This window comes from Microtus oregoni, unplaced genomic scaffold (genome assembly GCF_018167655.1).
Source record: "Microtus oregoni isolate MIOR12 unplaced genomic scaffold, Mior012 000028F_ref0000031, whole genome shotgun sequence".
Classification (NCBI taxonomy): domain Eukaryota; kingdom Metazoa; phylum Chordata; class Mammalia; order Rodentia; family Cricetidae; genus Microtus; species Microtus oregoni.
The window spans coordinates 17,855,159-17,872,869 of record NW_024543087.1 but is presented as its reverse complement, the minus strand read 5'-3'; the positions used below and the strand labels follow the sequence as shown (position 1 = coordinate 17,872,869).

The following is a 17,711-nucleotide window of genomic DNA, read 5'->3' as shown; positions in this document are numbered from 1 at the left end:
GATGGTTTCTTGCATTGACTCTGCTGTCCTTTCTTGAAACTGTTCTATTTTTCTCTTGACAAAGACTTAATCTGTTCAGGGAACCAGAAAACATTTCCAACGGCTCCTTGAATACGGAGGAACTGATGTGTCAGTTCCCTCCCTTGATTCAGGCCATTAATGTTATGATTAAGACTCTGGCTCGCTCTCTGGGGGAATTTACAGAAACCCTAGAACAGAAAGAGCTCATGATAGGAGATTTGGTAGAAGATGGGCAAATTATGAAGGAAAATGTATGGGATGACAAGAGTTACCATTTATGGAAAGGCTAGCCAGAATGAGAAACCCCTGGTACATTTTAGATAGGAAAAAAAAAGGCAAGATATTCTTGAAAACATGAAGTCAGCCACTCAGTATTGGAACAAACCCTGGGGGTGGAATCCTGAAGAATGGTGTTTGGGTTACCTTGGTTACCTTGAGGGCAGATATGATTTAGGGCCATGAGAAAGCACAGTTAGTGGTGTGAGACGAATTTCTAAAAGCTCTGCCCACCTGACCCTGACCACAAAACTTGTTAAGAATAATCAATGGTCTGTAATCATTTTTCTATGGAAACTTTTATGTCTGCCAACTTCCTTCTGTAATCTCTTAAAAGTGATGCTTGAATTTTAATAAAGTTGCAGCAGATTCAAATCTCATTAGAGTTGTGTCTGTCTGTCATTCGCTGAATCCTGGGTTCTCCTAAGTCTTCACTCCTGTTCTCCCTCGGTCTTCGATCTCCAAGAGAGTCAGCCCGCGGCAGAGCAGATAGGGTAGTAGAGATGGGCAGGGGGAGAATGAGGTGGGGCCACAGAGGCTGGGAACAAACAGCAGGACCCAAGGGCCATCTGTGACTTATATAAACACAATACATAGGGACACAGCAGCCACCAAGGCTCTAGAGTCTCAGAGCATGGGCCAACCCCAAGGCCCTGTGTTCCTTGCACAGGGTCCTGTTATAGAAATGACGTGCCCTGATCTGCATTTCTGGCAGGTGTTCAGAACAGAGCTGTTCAGAGGCAGGGATGAGAAAAAGGACAGCAGAGAGTACATGAGGGGAGGAAAATAGGAAGATGCAAATTGCTTCCCCAAAGCCAAAGGAAGAGGGGTTTGAAAAGGAAGGTGATGCTCAACAGTGGCCAAACCCAAAGAACTCGAGGCAATGAGGTCCCAAAAAAAAACTGCTTTGGTCTTTCTCTGCATTTCAGAACAAGCCAGGGGCCAGCCAGCACTTTTCTCCTGTAGGAGAGCATGGGATGGATGGAGCAAGGTAAAGGAAATTGCAGGTTTATTTACCTTTATTTCTTTTGAAAAATGCAAAAAAGAGCAACTGGGGGGGGGGCGGCCAGAGGAAGTAACTTGAGTTTCTGATGAAGGCGAAGGATGGCCTTAGAGTGCAGGAGAGAGCCAGGCAGAGCCACGCGGCAGGTGGCTGAGAAGTACAGGGGGTGCCAGTTTTACGGATGGGACTGGGTTAGACAGCCAGTCAGCAATCCTCCGCCTCTTTAACCTAGTAAAGGATGCCTCGGAACGGTGGCTGTCATTGTTGATTGCCCTGGAGAACACCTAAGTCCCCCTCCTCCAAAAGACTGATTGAACTGACCTCAGGAGAATGTTCCAAGATTCCGACCCAGAGGCGGGTGAAAGCTCAGCCCTAAATAAGGTATTTCCACCACCTCCTCTAAGGCTCAGGGAACATCCCAGAAGGGGTGGAGAGAATGTAAGAGCCAGAAAATAGGAGTGCTGTGACTTACTCCTCCTGTGTGCTGAAGATGGGTTGCTCTCGTTAATAAGCTGATTGACCGATAGCTAGCAGGATTTTCAGGACAGAGAGAATGCTGGGAAGAAGGGCAGAGTCTGAGAAGTCTTGAGGAAATACCCACCATGAGATGCAGAGCAAGCAGGAAGGTGGCACACAGATGAGGCAACTGAGCTTCAGGGAAGTACATAGATTAATGAAATGGGTTAATTTAAGTTATAAGAACTAGCTAAGGATGAGCCTAAGCTATTGGCTGAGCGTTTATAATTAATAATAAGTCTCTGTGTGGATGTCTGGGGAGTGGCTGCTGGGACACAGAGAAACTCCATCTACAGAGGAGGGCTGCAAACACCATCTCCTGGATTCAATGCAGCCATTGTGACCCTGAATGGTGGTTACCTGAACTGAGTCTTCACAATTCCAACCCTGTCAACAGTCAGTCACAGAGGGGAAGGGGGCTCATGAGGGCCTACCCCTCCTCCTTGCTGAGGTTTCGGAAGATGAAGGTTGCGTACCCATTGCTGAGCCCACCAGGTTCAAACGGTTATCTCCAAGCCCACAATTCCCACAGATGGCGTGTTAAACTTGGTGGGTCACAGAATGTGAAAAGGGGATTTGTAGGATGGGGAGGAGGGTTGAAGGGGAGAGGTAGAAGGGAAATAACAGAGGGGGGTTGAGAATACATTGTATACATGTATAAAACTATAAGAGAACAAGTTTGGTTAGTAAGAAAAGATTGCAAAGTGTATCCAGGACTAGAAATCATCCCCTCTGTAAGGTTAGCTGAGGGTATTCTGTACTGAAGACAGGATCAACATGCAACTTCTTCCCGTGCTCACTTTGACCTAAGGAGGGGAAGCCACTGTAGGAGCTCCTATTCCTGTGTTGCCTAGTTCTGTTGTTTATCTTGGACGTGTGTTGCTTTGGAATCTAACAGGTAACTCATTACACACGGCATCCGTATCTCAACAGCTAAGAGAGCTGTCTGCTTAGCTTGTGCTGAATGCAAAATACAAGCGTTGTCCTCAAAACAACCCTAAGAGAAAAGCACTCAACTAATTCCCATTTTAGAGATCAGAACAATGATCCACAGAAAAATTACATAGCTCCTGTCGCCACCTGGCCAGCAGCCATAATTGTAGGAGCCATGTAGGAACATTCAGCAACTCTCCTTTTATACAACTAGGGCTAACTCCTCATTAGAAACTCTTCATTTTCTCTTGACAGTGTTAAGGTCAGGGTCTGGAGACAGGGTTAAGAGCACTGGCTGAAGCCAGGTGGTGGTGGTGCACACCTTTAATCCCAGCACTCAAGAGGCAGAGGCAGGTGGATCTCTGTGAGTTCAAGGCCAGCCTGGTCTACAAGAGCTAGTTCCAGGGCAGGTTCCAAAGCTACAGGAACCTGTCTCAAAAAACAAACAAACAAACAAAAGGGCACTGGCTGTTCTTCTAGGGGACCTGTGTTCAATTTCCACAGCCCACCTAGTGGGCCACAATTGTCTGTAACCCCAATCCCTAAGGATCTGATGCCCCCTTCTGGCCTTCAAGAGCACTGCACCCATGTAGTGCACAGGCACACATGAAGGCAAGATACCCATATACAGAAAATTAAAAAAAAAAATTTAGAAAGCATTACAGTAAATCTCCCCATGTCCCTCAATAATTTATTTAATGTTCAGCTAAATCTGTCAATCACAGATAAGAGACAACATTTCTCCATGTTGTGATCTAAAACCAACCTACAGTTAGTTGTTTTAAAATGCTCTTTAAACGTGATGAGAATATGCCACAGTGGACATTTATAGACCCAGAATTCCCTGGTAGCAGGGAATTCAGTTCAAGATCAAGAGAAGGTCACCACATCTGCAAGAGATGTCCATTTGGTTGGTGGGTTGTTTGTACTAGACCAATAGGTCTCAATTTGTGGGTCACAGCCCTTTGGGGGTTGAACGACCCTTTCATAGGGGTTACATATCAGATAAGCTGCATATCAGATATGTTATGATTTATAACAGTGGCAAAATTACAGTTATAAAGTAGCAATGAAAATTCTTTTATGGTTGGGGTCACCGTAACATAAGGAAGTGTCTACAAGGTCTCAGCAAGAGGACGGTTGAGAAGCACCTTAATAGACCCTCGATTCTTTGTGACCTGGGATCACCTTCTGGGGAGAAAGTGGCATAATATACCCTAAGGTGTATTCTGCAGGAGTGAAAGAGGGCTCTTTCTGATGTCTTAATTTTCTACAGCTGTGGGCATAACTTTGTGAATAACGGGGTGTTTCAAAAACAAATGATAACACAGTACAAAGAAGTTTTTATTTAAAGAGAGAGATTTTAAAAAGTGAATCCCACTTAGAGAGCAAGGAAGCCATGGTTTGGCGTCTCACCACGGGCAGTGCCCAAACGTCTTTTTTTTGCTGGTGTTTCTGGATCGTTTTCTTCCATGTCCGACTCACGCATTTCATAATCCCCCACTGCTTCTTGCTGAGCTACAGCTGTCATCTTGATTTTTCTCTTTTCTTCTAGAAAAATGTCTGGTGATTTGAGAGTATCTGGGTCATAACCAAAGGCAGATATGCCAAAATGGCGCTTGGACAACCTGTGGGAAAGCAGTCCTTGTCATACCACGTGACTTGGGCTGGGGACGTAGTTCGGTGGTGGAACACTTGCCTACATGGGCAAGACCCTAGGTTCTACCTCCCAAAAGACCATGTCACATGATGAAACTGAGAGGTTCCGCCCTTGGTGGACATTGCTGGCGTGGCTTTGGGCTGAGGATTCACACCACTCTGTGGCTGAACCAGAGGCAGCACTGGGCATTAACATCACCAACTTTGCCCCTGAAACTTGAGGCTGGAGGATGAAAGCTACGGTGGGATGGGACTTTTCATTCTGTGCTTTTATGCACCCATGTGCTCTTTGAATGTTTTCTGAATATTGGTCCTATAATGCTTTTCATTATCTTTATGTATATGGGTGTTTGCCTTGTATGCACTTATGCCTGGTTCCCACGGAAGCCAGAAGGAGGTATTGGAGCTCCTGGAACTGGAGTTACAGATAGCTGAGGGCTACATGTGGATCCTGAGAACAAGAGCAAGTACCCTGAACTGTGAGCCATCTCTCCAGCGTAAGGGCCATTCTTACTTCTAACATGAGAACATCAGAAAAGAGAGCCCGGAGTGGTACCACATCTGTAATCCCCAGCACTTTGGAGGCAAGAGAATGATATGATCAAAGCTGCCTGACCTACACACTGAGACCCTTTCTTTAAAAATTACAAAAGAAACACTAAGCATCATCAGAGTTGTCAAACCCAGGAGCTTCCTGAATGGTTTGGGTCACGCTGAGGACTGGAATTGCCTGTAGGGAGACTGACAGTGTCCTCCCTGGGTCAGCCTCATCACGTGCTCACCTCTTGGTCGGAGCATCTAATTGCAGCAAGGTATCCCCACGGTTTGGGCCTCCACACTCCTCGGAGAGCTCTGGGGGTGGATACCGGTTTATTCCACCTGAAAGGAAAATATTTTAAATCAAATCAAACATAAAATCACATCAAATGTAAAAATAATCTAAGGGAAAAGAATAAGAGAACTCAGCACAAATGGGACATCTAATGGCCGCCACCACTCTGCACCCTGTAAGGCTCAGGGACCTTCAAGGAAGAGGCAGCGCAAAGATTGTGAAAGCCAGAGTTCGGGGATCACCAGGGCAAAGCAGTGACATCTGGACGTGACAGTTACCGCTGCACTCAAGAACTCAGGGCAGAACTGGCTGCCTGTCCCCAGCCTGCAGGCATTCTAGCACGGAGGAAAGAGGCTCACTAGTCCCCACTCCTGTCTGAGAAATACTGAAGGCTGATGGCTTCTAGGGGAGGCAAAACTAGTCTTCTTTAATGGTATGGCCCCTGATAGGTCAACTATGACCCAGTAGATAGCGCCCACGAATATGTAGGCAGCGCATGTAGGACTCAGTGAGTTATTAAAAGTAAAGAGGATGTGAAGGTGGGAAGGGGCGTGGTGGTCAGGGTGATCTGGGAAGAGTCAGGCGAAGAAGCAGGTGTGACTATGACCAAAATATATTATATGAAATTTTCAAGAATAAAAACATCATATCTAAAGTCAGGCAGTGGTGGTACACACATTTAATCCCAGCACTCAGAAGACAGAGGTAGGTGGATCTCTAAGTTCAAGGCCGGTCTAGTCTACAGAGTTTCCAAAACAACCCAAGCTACCCAGAGAAGCCCTGACTCAGGGGAATGTATATATATATATTAAAAATAGAACATAAAAATAAAATAAAATACTACAAATACTACTAAAATCACCACCAAAATACTGCATCAAATTCAAAAGTCATAAAATCAAAGCAAAGTCTAAAATGAAATAAAATCAATGTGAAAATACAGGCCAAATTGAACAATAAGAACAAAAAAGTCCATGATGCAAAATCAAAGGATCATAAAAGGGATTCGAACAAAGCATAAAACAGATGTAAAAATAAATGCAAATAAAACAATAAAAATCAAATCAAAAGCAAGCAAAACCAAAACATAAAGTGCATTCATTCTGCTAGATAACTAATACCCCAACATAAAAGAATATAACAAAATATGAAGTACAATCTAATAAAACCTCAAAAATAAAGCAAAATTTCATTAAACGGACGAGAAAAGCAGCCTGTTCTGCTCAAAGAGTCACTGAGCTGTCTGCTGTCTCCACTACCCCCTGCAAAGAGCAAGAACCCAAGGCCCAGAGAAAGCCCTGGGCTTCTCCTGCTACCACACAGTTCACGAGCAACAAAACTAGGACTAGAATTATTAACTCACTGACGTTTCTGTCAAACAGGAGGGCACATATGCATGGCAATACTTCTAGATACCCATCAGAATCCCTTCATGTCCTTAGTGATGAAGGAGTAGATCTTCCTCAAGACCCCCACCACCGTGGGATGTCACACCCACTGAGGAACGAACTCTTGCCTCCCAGGATGGAGGGTAAGGAGCATCACCCATAGCTCCCCATACACCCTGAGCGTCTTTGTTTGGCTTGGTTTTTAATTACTTACTGCAAGACAAATACCTGGAATTGGCCAGGCTAATACCCCCTATACCCCATGCTAAGTCTCCACTGTTATGTTGGGGGTACACTCTGGTCTTAGCTGCTCATGAATTAGGTTCATCTGGGTGTGATGGGAAGTGAGGCTGCTGGGGCGGGGATGTAGGAGAGAAATCCAGCCAGGATACACTGACACAGCCCCACCCTTTAATCTGAAGAGGGACACCCCAGGCTCTTGAGTCACCCTTAATTTCTGGAAAGTCTCTAAGGACTTCTGACCTCACTCTGAAAATTCAAACTGTACTTCCTAATAATAATAGAAAACACTGCCTGCTTTCTCTAACGTACAAACTTACATCTAAAGTGTGTGTATGTACATGTGAAGGCATGTACATGTATGCATATGTAGATCATGAAACTACAAAGAAGATTGCAAGAGGGGAGGCCAAGGAGGGCAAAGGAATATGAGTGGCATGGAAACAGAGGGGCTGTCTGGGGAGGAACCAGCCAGAGAGAGCTGAGATTCCTTAAGAGGGGCAATAGGAAAGGGGAATGAGTGAGAACGAAGTATAATGGCGCACACACATGCATACGTACATGAATACACACACACACACACACACACACACACACACATATATGGAAATGCCATAATGAAACCTGTTTCTTTGAGTGCTAACTTAATGAGAAAATAGAAGAAAAATAAAGTTCTATGTCCTTGTTATTTAAAGTGCAGCCTATGGAGTTGAAATGGTGGCACACTTCTATAATCCCAGCACTTGAAAGGGTGAGGCAGGGGGATTGCAACCAGTTCAAGGCCATCTTGGACTATATAGCAAGACTCTGTCTCCAAAAACGAACAAAACCTGTAGTCCATGGGCCAACCGCATCATTCTCAAGCTGATGAGAAACCCAGAATCTCAGACCCCAGCCCAGACCTACAGAACTAGATCCACACCTGACCAAGGTCCCATCCTACCAGCGGGAGAGGGGGCTGGAGAGGTGGCTCTGCAGTTAAGAGCACTGACTGCTCTTCCAGAGGACCTGGGTTCAGTTCCCAGCACCCACATGGCAGCTCACAACTGTCTGTAACTCCAGTTCCAGGGCTTCTGACGCCCTCACACAGGCGTACATGCAAACAAAGCACCAATGTACATAAAACAAAAATAATTAATTTAAAAAAAAAAAGATCCCCAGGGGATGGGTGTGTGAGTTAAAATCTGGGAAGCAAGGCATCATCGTGACAACAGCACCTATGTATCTGCACAGTGGTGACACTTCAGAGTCCCTCCGCAAGCACCTGGCTTCATGGGCAGGGAACAGACAAATCAAAATTCTCGTTTTGGTAACTGAGAAAATTGAAAAGCTACGTGGAAGCTACCAGGTGGGGGGGGGGGGCAAGGTACTTGCAGCAGATCTCTGGGAGCGGTATCTTGAAAAGCTGTCAAATACAGGGATGGCTGCTGGGGACAGTCAGCAGTCTCCAGTGGTCTGCTTGCCCACAGTAGGGTTCCCGTGTTCCTGAAGTAAATGGCCCTGAACCAATGGCCAGCCCCAACCAATACCACTAAAGGCACTCAGAAGAAAGGACGAGGAGGGGGAGAAAGGGAGGAGGATAAGAAGGAAATGACTAAGCTGGGAGGAGGATGTGAGGGAAGGTTCCAGAAGAGTTGAAGCAAGAGAATGTATGTGATCTACATACATTACCTTCCTGTATGAAATTACCAACAAATATAAAATACAAAAACTTTCAACTACCAAATAAAATAACATTAAAAAATAAAATAAAATGTTTCAAAAAACATACAAACATCTGTAAGTTTCTGTGGCCAGCACTACCTAGGGTAACCCAGTCCCTACCCATCCCTGCGGCCTACACCCCCACCCACCTACATCCCCACCTATACCTATACCCACCCCCGGGGGCCACTCACTTTTTAGAAGGTTCAGGAAAGCCTGTGTGAATCTGCTGGCATAGGCTACCTCCTCCTCTGAGACGCCCTCCAGGCGTAGCAGGTGCTGTTCTGAGGGTGCGCTGGCCACGCCAGCCAGCTCGGCAAGCTCCAGGGCTCCCACTCCTGGGCCCACGGCCAGCACAAACAATGTGATGCCCTTGCACTTGGCTGCCTGAGACAGAGTCCTCAGCTTCTCTCTGTCCCAGCTGCTTGTCTCACTGGCCACAATGGCAAAGAGGACCTGCGACCTCCGTGGCAGAGCAGCTGCCAGAAGCACTTTCTCCAGCGTCCACTCCAGGGCGTGGCCCAGGGCGGGGGCTCCCTGCAGCAGGTGACCTGCAGCCTCCTGAACCTGCCTTTGCATCTGTGATCGATGCCCATAGGAGGTCAGGTGGAAGTATTCAAGCGCAGGGGCTCGGTCCACACCAGGCCAAAAGCCTGCAGTCGTGTGTGTCACCAGGGCTACACGTGCCCCCTGCCAGGATGTGCTAGGTTGAGCAGCTACCTCCAGATCCTTGAGCACCGAATCCACTAGCCGCAAAGCCCCAAGGTATACATCCCTGCTGACGCCCTGGGAGCTGTCCACCAGGAACACCAAGTCCATGTCCAACTCCTGCGGCCTGGGAGCATCCAGCCGACACTCTGGGGCTGGTCGGCACTTGTCTAGCAAGAAAACAGGAAAAAGCTAGAGTTAAACCAGGCGTCCTTCCTTTGTATGTAGAAAACCCTTCCAGTCTCGTGGAGGACACCTGTCCAGAGTGCTGCCCCGGAAGAATTGGGTCGAGATAGCGATCTGTTCATTTAAAAACAGGTGCCCACTCTCCAGAAGACAAAATTGAAACCGACTGCACGTTTAATGCTCTCTATACTGCCGCGGTGTCAAGACCATTGACACTGCAAAAGCATATTGGTGTCTCAAGTGTGTCTGGCCACATTTGCAGCTATCCTGGGATGCACGGGGCCCACGGGGCCCAGGCTGAAAATGTGTGTTAGGCCTTCTGACTTCCTAATCTCTGGTTTCTCAGTGTCTTTTCCTCTCCATAAAAAAAGAACTAGTGACAAACTGTTTAAGCAAGTCCATGAACATCATACTGATGTTTGAAAAACCACACACGCGCACACATCGGCTGCTAGAGCTAACAATGAACTTAGCAACCCGGTGAGACTGACATTTCATGTTTGTTTTCTTATGTGAAAGCAAATATTGATGGTTTTAAGATGACAATCTGGTCACAAGCACGGAGTTCTCAAGCCGGTTCAGCCTTACAAGCAGATGGAATTTCTTTCCTTTTTTTTTAATGTGGATTCTTAATGAGGGATTCCCCTCTGTGTGCTGTGAATATGCTTTGTTTCCATTGGTTACTAAAGAAGCTGTTTTGGGCCTATGACAGGGCAGAATAGAGCAAGGTGGGAATTCCAAGCAGAGATAGAGGGGAAAAGAAGGCAGAGTCAGAGAGACGCCATGTAAGCCACCAAAGGAGACAGACATCTGGGAACCTTACCAGTAAACCACAAGTCTCATGGTAAAATACAAAATAATGGAAATGGGTTTATTTAAGATATAAGAGCTAACTAGCAATACACTTAAGTGAATGGCCAAGCAGTGTTGTAATTAATACAGTTTCTGTGATTATTTCAGGTCTGGATGGCAGGGAGCAAACAAGCAGCCTCCATCAACAGATTCTAGTTTAATAGCGCTGACACAGGGCTCAGGATTTTGACATGGAAGTGCACTTAGGTTCTGCCAATGTTTTAGAAACCCATCCATGAGACAAACCCTTTCATTAAGAACTGGTGGTCAGCCAATGTTCTTAACCTTTGGCCATCATCCTCCAAGTGATCTATAGAGCATGGAGGGGTATGACATCTTTATTTTCACTACCTCTATTGCAATGAAATTTTATATTTCCTTCCATTGTGCATAAAGGCAACCAACCATGTATTATGGTTGAGATATAAGTTCACTATTACATGCATTTATCATTACCGTAGTGGTTAGACTTTCTGCTAGAGCTTGTTGACACACTAATTTTTAAAGCACATGATGAACTAATTATATTAACAAGTGCGATCGTATAGACACAATAGAAGAGCATTAAACTATCAAAAAGTAGAATGTTCTGTCATTTGTGATGTGAGTAAATCAAGAGGACATTTTGTTAAGTGAAATAAACAAAGTACAGAGAAGAAAACACTATACAACCTCTCCACTGCAGAACACAATCCCCTGAGCATAAGGGTGGCCCCTCCATCAGAGTGCTTATAGCTACTTGCAAGAGACCCTGAGGTTGGGCCTGTTGACTACTGACATTCCCTCATAGAAGGAAGAGGTGGGGAGGGGCAGCAGACCTTCCACTGAGATCCCAGCTACTCCTCTTGCTCCTCCCATCTAGCACTAAAATATTCTGTAACAGCTTGTGGCCTCCTGGTCTCTGGAAGTGCTATTATATATAAAAGGCAGACTGTCAACCGAAGCAGGGACTTCCTCTGCACAACTGTGGGGAAATTGTCATCCATGCTGGGGTGAGACACTTGGTGGTGCAACTGCCTTGGGGTCACTGACACGCCTGGAAGTAACTCCTCACCATGCTCTGCAAGAAAGCCCAATAAACTTACTGGTTCCCCAAGTTGGACTTCAGTGGAAACACGCTTTGGTTTGTCATAGGTGTCCTATTTGGGGGAACATGCATGTGATCATATCATCCCAGAGAAAAAGGTCCAACAAGACTCATTTCAGAGTGAGGTCTACAATGAACCTAATTGCCTGGTTCAATCCAGGTTCATCTCTTACTCAGGCAAATGAATTTGTCTACTCCAACCTCCATCTGTCAGAGATAACGAAGATAATAATAGCACCCATTTTATGGGTTGCTTTTGGGGGTGGAGAAATGGTGCCATGGTTAGGAGCCCATACCACTCTTACACCTGCGTTCTTATTCCAGCACCCACAGGGAGTGGTTCACAGCTGCCTGTAACTCGAGCTCTAGGAGAATCTGACACCCTGGCCTCTAGGACATGTGCATGCACACACACACACACACAATTTATAAATAATAAAAATGAGGTCATTTTTATGTTTACATTTTTAGAAATGAGTTCATATATGCAGAATTTCAGAACACAGCCTGCTGGACAGTAAGATCTCAAGGAACACCCGTGATGTTAGGTTTCCACAAAAGAGAGGCTGGAGCTCAAAGAGTGACCATGTGTCATGTGAGCTGACACACGTGAATGCAGCTCCCCGGTCATGGCTTAGTCCACACGTGCAGTTCCTCAGTCTGTTTTATCTCTCTCAGGGCTGTGCATGGAAACATCCTCTTTGAAATTCAACACCCCCCCACCCCACCCCAACCCACCCCCAGCCTGAGTGAAGTGGGTGTGGCTGGGAACGCCTTACAGGTAGGCATGCAGAGGCTTCTGCAGACAGTCCCCTCAGGCTCAAGCTAGTGAGCTGTGTGGTATACAGTGAAGGAGGTTGAGGGGTTGGAACTCACTGCGGGCCAGAATAGATCCATTATGGAGAACCCAAGACTCTTGACCCTTAGTTCAGTGGTTTTCCCACAAACGAGCCATTAAAGGGTGATGCTCATGCCCAGACACACATGGGAACTTTGAGAAGATAAGTGAACAGAATGTCTCAGAGATATGCCAAGGGGCAGGGTGGGAGGAGGAACTGTGGAAAACAAGGCATGCAACCCATAAGGAATCAGGCATCCTCTAGTCTGTGGTTACCCGGGAATGTAGTATTTGTGCCTCTCAGGACAATTCTGACTTCCTAAGAAACACTAAACACCCAGATGAAATAAAAATTCTCAGATTCTAAAGCCCACACATGCCAAGCAAACGCACATCTGCAGGGCAAATCCGCCTGTGGCCAGCAGTTTAGTCGTCCTCTCCCAAGCCCTCAGATCCGAAGCACTGGCCTAGCTCTTACCATAGCAGAGAGTACAGCTGGCCAGGCGCTCCACATCCTGCTGGTGTTCTGTCTCCCATGTAAACAAGTGAAATCCATTAAGTTTGTCCACCTAATTCAAACAAACACACACAAGTTCCTGATCAGTGAAATTCAAGGTCATGGTCTCTGTGGCTTTTTTTTTAAGTCAGATTAAAAATAAAACATTAATGTTGTTTTTTAAGAAATATATAGTTACATAAAAAATACTTATAAATACTTTGACATTATGTGATGTACTTAGAATCATCTCCAGCCCTAGCTCTAACAGGACACACACTGTGTGGTAAGGAGGTAAGGGATCAAGGGGGATACTGTGTAGGAGGCACCTGTAGAACATTCCTTGAGTTCAGGGCGGGAGCACAATACAACTAGAAGGTAGCAATGGAGAGGAATGAAGAACACTTTGAAGAGATGGGAAAATCTGTTTATCTCTTTCATGTACCTCTCTGATCATGATTAGTTTAAAAACCAATATCGAAAATTAAAAATAAAATGTGCCAGAACAGCCAGGGCTATTAATCAGAGAACCCCTGTCTCAAAAAAAAACAAAAAATAAACAAATAAAATGTGGACAATAACAATAAACTCAACAAGGTCCCTGGAACACCATGAAAGCAAATCAACAATCTCCCACCTTCTTCCTAGAGGCACAGTCAGACTACATTTCCCAGGATCCTTTGCAATGAGTTCCTAAATATGACTGGGTTTGGCAATGGGATGAAGGTAAAAGTGATTCATGACATTCTAGTACATACATTGTAGCCCCTTGCTCCCTCTCCTTCACTTGTCTGACAGATTTAAAGGGTGGTGAAGAAATGGGTTTGATGCCCTACAGTCTAGTGAAGGCACAGAGAGAAGAAGCCCAATTTCTGAAGTGGCTACATGCAATAGAACACGCCCTGCCCAGCACTCTTCCCTAAGAGCTACATGCACTCAACAGAAAACATCATGGCACTCGTGTGTGGTACGAATGTCCCCACAGTTAGCCAGCCCTGACTAACAGAGTTCCCGAGACTTCCATCTCATGATGAAAACTGGAAATGTCCTCTAATCCTTCCTCCGAGGAGCCGAGTGTGGTCTGCAAGGCAGCAAGTGTCCCAGCGTAGCCACACCCATCTTTTTATCCACTCTGTCCAAGGCTGTAAGAGGGAGCCCCACTGAGGGTCTGCTCCTCTCACTCCACGCTCATGGCTAGGCGCGTGCCGACACTGAGCCCACCTCTAGGTCGTAGGGTGCCCAGGCCATGAAGACATCATGCCAGCTCTCAGAAAGACAGACAGTCCAGGGTTATCCTGGGAAAGAAATTTCTTCACCATGGGTTCTTTACAAAGCTCTTTAATCTTTCTTCTTGATGCTCTAGCCAACCTGCGGCACTGCCTTTCAGAACAAGCTCACTTGAAGTAAACATCTTAATGAGGAAAGAAACATGAAGAACTGACATTTATATTAATGTACCACACACATCAAAACAAAAAACAGGCAAAAATCTAAAAAGAAATAGAAAAAAAATCCTCTCTTGTTCTTTATGGGGAAAAAGCAATAGTTAGGTTATACTCAGGCTGATTAGTAGATACTCCCAGAAGTCCTCATAAGCCATGTAAGGACAGAAAGGTGACATGGCCATGCCTTCACTTGTGGAAAGAGGGATAAAGATCTTCCAGAAAGGAAGGGCTCTAGTGATATATTTTAGGAACGTGGGAAGAGGAAAGAGAGGCATTTCAAGGAAAGGGGTTGGTGAAGGCCATGCCATTTGACATTTTAAAGAGAGTGAGAAAAGAGATTTAACAGGCAAAGCAGTAGTGGTGGCCTTCTAGTATGAAGGATGGCATGCACAAAGGCCTGGAGCTGGACACTACTCATCTGAACTCTGCCCCATGTCCTATATATTAGATAAGGCCACTTCCAGGGTACAGCTGTTGAGCACATCCGAGCTGTGAGGCTCCCTGACACATGGAAGACACTAACGCTGAGCCTTCTGGAGTAGAGCTGGTATTCATCATACAGACCTCCTCCAAACAGCCATCAGATCTGAGCACGGACTAACCAAATGGGCCCAATTCATCACTCCAGATTATAACAATGTAGACAGGAATATGACATGTCATCCTTTTACTGGAAATCACAGAAGGAAATTGGGAGGCTACTGGGACCAGGACCCATGGCAATTAGCCAGGAGACATAAAAAGCTGGAACAACCCAAGTGCTTCATCCCAGCCTTACAGGGAGATGGAAGTTGCTATACAACCATCTCTAAATACAGGAAGTGCAGTAGAAGCGAGAAAATGCAAACTTGAAATGAGAAACTTCAGACAAATATAGACATTCATCTTACATCTTTACAAAGTCATGTTTTTCTATCTTAGAGATGGCTCAAGGGGAAAGAAAGGCCAACAGATTTGATGTTGGGAATTTGACTTGTAATTCTTGATCTGCTAAATGCGGCTACGTGGCCAGAGGGAGGCATCTGCCTTGGGTTTCCTTGGAGACAGTTTTAGGGTGAAAGTCAATGCTGCTGAGTTCTCCTGAGCCAGCAGAGCCTGGTCCTAGGTTACCATCATTCATGTCTGCTTCTGCTTGGGACAATATATGAGCTCCTTTGTGCTGAGTATCCTGGAGCCCATAACTCTTCCAAGTTTTATTCAGCTCATTGGAAAACTGTCAAATTCAAGAAAATTTGACCAGAGACACGAGTTTCACTTTTAACTTTTCTTAGAAACAATCACTTCAAGATCCCACTTAATATCTGTACTGTTCTTGCCAAATAATTGTGGTAACAAAGACCAAACATGCAATGGCAGTCCACAGGGAAGCTGTGATTCAGTCTAGATACATCTGTGTGGGAGGTTATTAATAACGTTCCATGATTTTGACTTTGGACCTGTCAGCATAGTCACTGTCAGTAATAAGGTAGAAGAAAGGTTTCCTGAGAAAACTCAAGCAGAAAGTGTGGGAGGGAGCATCGATGTGAAGAGAGAGCACTGGCCCATTGATTCTTACTGAGAACCGCATCCACACCAGAGAATCAAAACCAGAAGGCCGCAAACACAAGCCCAAGTGCAACTTTCATTAGAATCTGCACCACTGACGTATTTCAACCAACTTGATTTTGAAATGTCCAGTAGTGTTTGCAGCAGCAGAAGTCACAACACAGCAGAGTCAATGGCAGCCTCAGGAGTGCAAGCCCCTCAGGGACCTGCACTCCAGTAAAGTGGGATCTTGGCTATGCCACAGAAAATTACATGACAAGATAGAATGAGGCAAAGTGACTGATTAAGTATTTAGACAGACTCTTACAGGAAAAAGATAGATGTGGTCCCAAGGCGTGGATGTGGGCTTCTTGAGAGAGAGAAGTGCTGTGGTGTCTTCACCCTGTCTACATTCCTCCAAGGATATAATCTACAACTAGAACTAAAGATTAAGCCAAATGATCCTTTCTGAGACTTCTGGCTAGGACTAAATGTAAACATTAAGTAAAGCTTAAAATTTAAGTAAGATTTAAAATCTATTTAAGCTGGTGTGCTTATTTTTCTTATCTTGGAGACTTTCCTTTTGTGGTCTCAGAGATAGCTTGATCATAAAGTGCTTATCCTGTAAGCATAAAGACAGAGTCTGATTCCCAGAACCCGCAGGAAAAAGAGGAAAAAGCTGTGCATAGTGACACGCGCTTAGGATTCCAGCACTGGGGTGGCAGGGACAAGCAGATTCGGGGGCTCAGTGGCCAGCAGGGATAGCCTACTTGGACAATTCCAAGCCAATGAAAGACTCTCTCTCACAAGAAAAGGTGAATGACACCTAATGAAAAGCCAAGGTTGTCCTCTGACCTTCACAGGTCACCCTCATACATATGAACCTGCACTTGCGCATGTGTGTGCTTGCCAGCGTGCATGTACCACACACACACATATACACACACAAAATAATTTCTTCTTGTGGATGCAATTATAAGGCAGTTTTGGGAGTGAGGTGTACTGTTTAAGATTTAGGAATAGGGGCTAGGAAGATGGCTCAATGGGTTAGAATAATTTTGTACACACATGAGGACTTGAGTTCAAATCCCCAATAAGCATGTAAAAAGCTCAGAGTAGCCACACACACACTCCTGTTGTAACTCCAGTGTTGTGATAGGGCAGAGATAAGAAGATCTTGAGCTTGCTGGCTGCCCGTCACCTCCAGGTTCAATGACAGACCATGTCTCAAAGGAATAAGGAAGAGAATAATAAACAGGACACTCAATGTCTTCTCCTGACTCAGGGGTGCTCTTGCCCATATGGGCGTATACCATACATACACACACACACACACACACACACACACACACACACACACACACAAAGATTTAGGATAAGAGCAATGCTGATGGGTGAACTCAGGGTTACAAACATTCTGACCCCAAGTAGACATAATTTATTCACCCATTTTGAGGTTCATATTTGAGATGTTTTAGGAAAACACACATGATTTCTGCAGGCACTTTCAGTTGGATCCGTGATGTTGACGTTTCCTGACATTCAGTCTGTAGGAAAGGCAAACTAGGTCCCAGGGTGGTATGGGACCATGGTCTATATTCTGCCAATTATATTTTAAATAAATGCTGATTGGTCAGTAGCCAGGCAGGAAGTATAGGTGGGACAACCAGACAGGAAGTAGAGGCGGGTCAAGTAGAACAGGAGAATTCTGAGAAGAGGACACAGTCCCGGCCCAGACACAGAAGAAGCAAGATGTGAATGCCTCGCTGAAAAAGGTACCAAGCCATGTGGCTAACATATACTAGAATAATGGGCTAATATAAATCATAAGTTAATAAAAAGCCTGAGCTAATGGGCCAATCTGTTTATAGTTAATGTAGACCTCTGTGTGATTTCTTTGGGACTTAACAATTGTGGGAACCAGGCAGCACAAGCACTGGGTGGACAGAAAACCCCAACAACACCAGGCTGAGGGACTTCTTTCCCTTCTCATGTCACCGCCA

The 17,711-nt window shown here is 45.3% G+C and overlaps 1 protein-coding gene across 1 annotated transcript in view; it reads right to left on the bottom strand.

Annotated features, from left to right (window-relative positions):
- Window positions 1-4,090: 4,090 nt before the first annotated feature.
- Window positions 4,091-17,711, bottom strand: part of LOC121464389 (collagen alpha-4(VI) chain-like) — a 101,294-nt gene continuing 87,673 nt past the window's right edge. Inside the window, exons 34-37 of the mRNA XM_041677318.1 lie at window positions 12,722-12,812; window positions 8,767-9,450; window positions 5,191-5,287; window positions 4,091-4,377 (exon numbers count right to left, since the gene is read on the bottom strand). Coding sequence (XP_041533252.1) covers window positions 4,131-4,377; window positions 5,191-5,287; window positions 8,767-9,450; window positions 12,722-12,812 — 1,119 coding nt within the window. The 3' untranslated portion in view covers window positions 4,091-4,130. The remainder of the gene's footprint in view (window positions 4,378-5,190; window positions 5,288-8,766; window positions 9,451-12,721; window positions 12,813-17,711) is intronic.